Below are 4,636 nucleotides of genomic sequence, written 5' to 3'. Positions count from 1 at the left end.
CTGGGACTAAGTCAGTTAAGATTTTGCAGAGAAATGGGGTTCTCTATTAGGTTCTCTGTTTAAATAGGTAAGGTTCTCTATTAGATACTTTAAATAATATGAAGATGCTACTTTAGATGCTAACTTTTGGATCTTTCCCCAATTTTGTGCCCCAAGGCTTTGTCTTGGGTTAATACTAAAAAAGAGATATTTCATTGAGTAAATTTCCAAGGATAGAAGTGTCACTTCTTTTTTGAAGATTTCTGTGGGTAGAGATCTTCTCAATAGGCTCACTCAACCCATGTTTTCTTAATATAAAATAATCATGTGGAAATAGATTTGAATGTTAATTTCAATGAGCTTAGCCAACTCTTTCCCTGACACATAGGAAAAGCTAATCCTATATTCAATTTCCTTCTCCCTCTTTCTGCCATTCAGGCATTGGTGTTGGTAGTTGGTAGTTAAAAGGAATTAGTTTTTTCCCCAAATATTACATTAGGTGAAGATTTTCTAGGTCCTAAGTAAAGAAGTTTATAGGGGTTTAAACTATGAAAATCTTCAGCTACTTTACATGTTCTAAATATGAGGTGAAAAATTGATTATTTTTAAAACATATGAGTGTAATGGTTCTTAAGGTTTCATTTTATTCTGACTTTGCTGTTCTCATTGGAGTAATATGTTTTTCAGTGATGGGAGTGAATGGATAATTTGGTATGATAAGGACACATATTCCTGGAAACAATGGTATATTTCTTGTTGTACCCTCATATAGCAGTATACGACTAATCTAATTAAAAAGAAAGGTTCTAGTTTGCTCCTAGAATCACAGAACTTTTTTTTTTTTTTGAGACAGAGTCTCACTCTGTTGCCCTGGCTAGAGTGAGTGCCATGGCATCATCCTAGCTCACAGCAACCTCAAACTCCTGGGCTCAAGTGATCCTACTGCCTCAGCCTCCCGAGTAGCTGGGACTACAGGCATACGCCACCATGCCCAGCTAATTTTTTCTATATATTTCTAGTTGCCTAATTAATTTCTTTCTAATTTTTAGTAGAGATGGGGTCTCACTCTTGCTCAGGCTGGTTTTGAACTCCTGAGCTCAAACAATCCGCCCGCCTCGGCCTCCCAGAGAGCTAGGATTACAGGCGTGAGCCACCGCGCCCGGCCCACAGAACTTTTAAATATGTCTTCTTGTAGGTAATTTTTGCAAATATCAAATGCTGAATAATACATAGTTTAATTTTTCATTCGCTCAGACTATTTTATTGTACCACAAAAGTGGTACCATGCAGTGATAGTGTATAACACTTCACTTTGTAGCAATCAGAATGACAATACAATCTCACTTATCAGACACTATAAAAAGACCAAAATCCATATATTACTTTTCTTAAGCTAGGCTAGAACCAATGCTTTCAATAGAAGATATGAAGTGGTAAACTCTTTTATTAACTTCAAACATGAGAGTACATTACTTTAAGACTTGATTGAGCACTGTTCCAAAGAGCACTTAAACTTGTTTGGTAGGAATTTTTGATTGATTTAATAAGTCCAAGGAGTCTTTTGGCTTATACCTCTGGTAGAAGTGACTTTTCCCTCTTCTCTTACTACCCCCCTTCAAAAAAAAAAAAACAAAGAAAAATATGATATTTTTCAATTCTATGACAGGTTGTTTTCAATATTTGGCAGACCACTATAAATTGATTTTTCAAGAAGAAATAACCAAGAAAAAGAGGTCCAACTTGGATTTTATTTTCATTCAATGGAACCAAGAAAAAGAGGTCCAACTTGGATTTTATTTTCATTCAATGGGCTTTCGCTAAGGCATTTCTTGGTATAGCATTCTGCACACCTGGGAAGGCAACAGGGAAGATAGCTACCTTTGTCTCTCTGTAGGCTCAGTAATGATTTGGGAAGATAAGACAAATGTTAATCATTATAGAATGTGTACCAAAAGTAAGAGGAAATAATTTTATTGATTCAAACACAGGGGTAGGTCCTCCATCTTTTAAACTTGAATTAAACTCTTTGGACTTAAAGTCGAGAAGTTGGTAAAGCCTATAATCTTTATTATGAAATGTAGCATAACAATATATTATATATTTCTTTTTTCAGTTATAGATGATGCAACTTGCAAAACATTCCTGAAACATGAAACAAGAAGAACAATATTTAAATGTAATATAATCATTATACCTCTTTATTTATCAAAGTGGCTTCATTCTATTCTCTTTCGCCTGTGCTCATATCTTCCATCAAATGTTGGGTAAACCAAAGAGTGTAGGAAGAAATAAGTGTTTTTCAGTCATTATTCTCTGCAATGGGAGTGCTAAGGCTCAAGCATATCTTTTGTGGGAGCTTTGTTGAGTCCAGTGGAATATCCCAGGCAGTGTTCACCTTCCTTTTGATTCCATGTTGCTTGACTCTGGATTTCAGAGCACCCCCTCTTATCCCAAAGGTGCCTTTCCTCTGGGCCTGGAATGCCCCAACTGAACTTTGTGTTGGAAGGTTTGGTGAGCCACTAGATCTGAGCCTCTTCTCTTTAGTGGGAAGTCCCCGGAAAAACATCACAGGTCAAGGCATTACAATATTTTATACTGATAGACTTGGCTACTATCCTTATATAAATAAGAAAGGCACAAGTATGAGCGGAGGAATCCCCCAGAAGGGGTCCTTAAAAGACCATCTGGACAAAGCTAAGAAAGACATTCTTCATTACATGCCAACAGACAATGTGGGTTTGGCTGTCATTGACTGGGAAGAATGGAGGCCCACTTGGGCAAGAAACTGGAAACCTAAAGATGTTTACAGGAATCAGTCTATTGAGTTAGTCCAGCAACAAAATATACAACTTAATGTCACAGAGGCTGCCAAGATAGCCAAGGCTGATTTTGAAAATGCAGCAAAGAGTTACATGCAAGAGACTTTAAAATTGGGAAAATTACTTCGGCCACATCGCTTATGGGGTTATTATCTTTTTCCTGATTGTTACAACCATAATTATAAACAACCCAATTTCAATGGAAGTTGCTTTGATATAGAAAAGAAAAGAAATGATGCTCTTGACTGGTTGTGGAAGGAAAGCACTGCCCTTTTCCCATCCATTTATTTGAACAGCAGCATATCTCCTCGAAAAAGTTTGCTCTATGTGCGAAATCGAGTTCATGAGGCCATTAGGATTTCCAAAGTACCTGATGCTGAAAGGCCACTTCCAGTTTTTGTATATTCCCGCCTAGTTTTTACTGATCAAGCTTTGAAATACCTTTCTGAGGTAAGTAAATCAAGTTATAAGGGCTATGAAATGCTGTCAACAAAAAGTGTTTAGTAGAATTTAATGTTATTTTTGAAGGGAGTGAAATTTAGCCTTTAGTATCATTTAGGAATGTGCACAAGTAGTTCTACATCATTGTATGAATGCAAAATAAGAATATATTTAATTTTTAATGTTACTCATGATTTTTTAGTAAGCACGGAAAATTAGGTAGTATAGATAATGTATTCACTCAGTTTCTTTTTTTCGTTCTGCTCCCTTATCAATAGAAGTAATTAAAGCAATAGTAGTTTCTATTTTTTTATAGCAAGACAATGGCTGTGTAAAAGATAGAAAAAAATGGTGGAGAAATCTTTAAATTATTATTGTTGGGTTAGCATGGTTAACTTTTGTTTTGTTAGTGTCCTAGGTATAACACTTTCATTTTATGCCTGTCTGCTAACTTTTTCTATCACATTTGCCAGGATGACCTTGTGAATACACTTGGTGAAAGTGTGGCTCTTGGTGCCTCTGGAATTGTAATATGGGGAAGCCTTAGTGTACTGCGAAATGTGGTAAGTTGAATTGGTAGGAAATAGAAGAAAATATTTCTCCCTTTAATATTTTTAGGAATTGTTTTGGTATTGAATAAGAAAAATAAGTACTACTATGCCTATGGAATACCTTTGTAATAGTAAGTGCTCAATTAATACTGGCTGAATTAAAATATCTTGTGTTTATGTGGTAGTTGTAAGGCAGAAAATATTATACCTGTTTTCCAGTGATGAAACAGAAATTCAGTGACATTAATTGAATTTGTCTAGGCTACCTGGCTATTAAGTTGCAAAAACAAGACTATCCTCCATTTTCTGACATGGTATTTGGTGTAAGAAGAGAGGTCTCTCTCTTCCTTTATTTTCATTTGTCTTTAATTCTCCATATCAGGTCTTTATCCCCCACCTCTTCAATCCTCTTGACTCAATATGAGAGTAAAGCTGTCATATGGTCATGGCTGAATTGGAGCTGAACTTTCCCTTCTCTGATGGATGTGGAAATACTAATGATGCTGTGGAACGTGTCAATGAAGCTCACGGCCCAGGGGTCCTATCCTAGGACCTGTAGAGAACAGACTTTAAACTCTAAGACCACAAGAAACCTTATGAGAAGGGTTATATTCATCTCTTGTCCTTCAGATAGAATAGCCATATTCTTACTTTATTTAAAAATACTTAACAGCAGTTACATTTGTGAAATCCTTTCAAGGTAATCTGAGCCCTTCTCTCTATTTTGAATAATTCTATTGTCTCTAGTTTGATCTCCAATAAAAATAAATAACAGAAAATAGAATTTCAGAGAAAGGTATATGTCCCTTGGTAAAATCTTTTATATATCAGTAAATTATTTTAAAA

At 35.6% G+C, this 4,636-nt stretch overlaps 1 protein-coding gene across 1 annotated transcript in view; it reads left to right on the top strand.

Annotated features, from left to right (window-relative positions):
• Positions 1-2,297: 2,297 nt before the first annotated feature.
• LOC105817097 (hyaluronidase PH-20-like) overlaps positions 2,298-4,636 on the top strand; it is a 5,998-nt gene continuing 3,659 nt past the window's right edge. Inside the window, exons 1-2 of the mRNA XM_012652721.1 lie at positions 2,298-3,248; positions 3,713-3,802. Coding sequence (XP_012508175.1) covers positions 2,298-3,248; positions 3,713-3,802 — 1,041 coding nt within the window. The remainder of the gene's footprint in view (positions 3,249-3,712; positions 3,803-4,636) is intronic.

This window comes from Propithecus coquereli, unplaced genomic scaffold (genome assembly GCF_000956105.1).
Source record: "Propithecus coquereli isolate 6110/MARCELLA unplaced genomic scaffold, Pcoq_1.0 Scaffold4, whole genome shotgun sequence".
Taxonomy (NCBI): Eukaryota; Metazoa; Chordata; class Mammalia; order Primates; family Indriidae; genus Propithecus; species Propithecus coquereli.
This window is presented reverse-complemented; position numbering and strand designations above follow the sequence as displayed.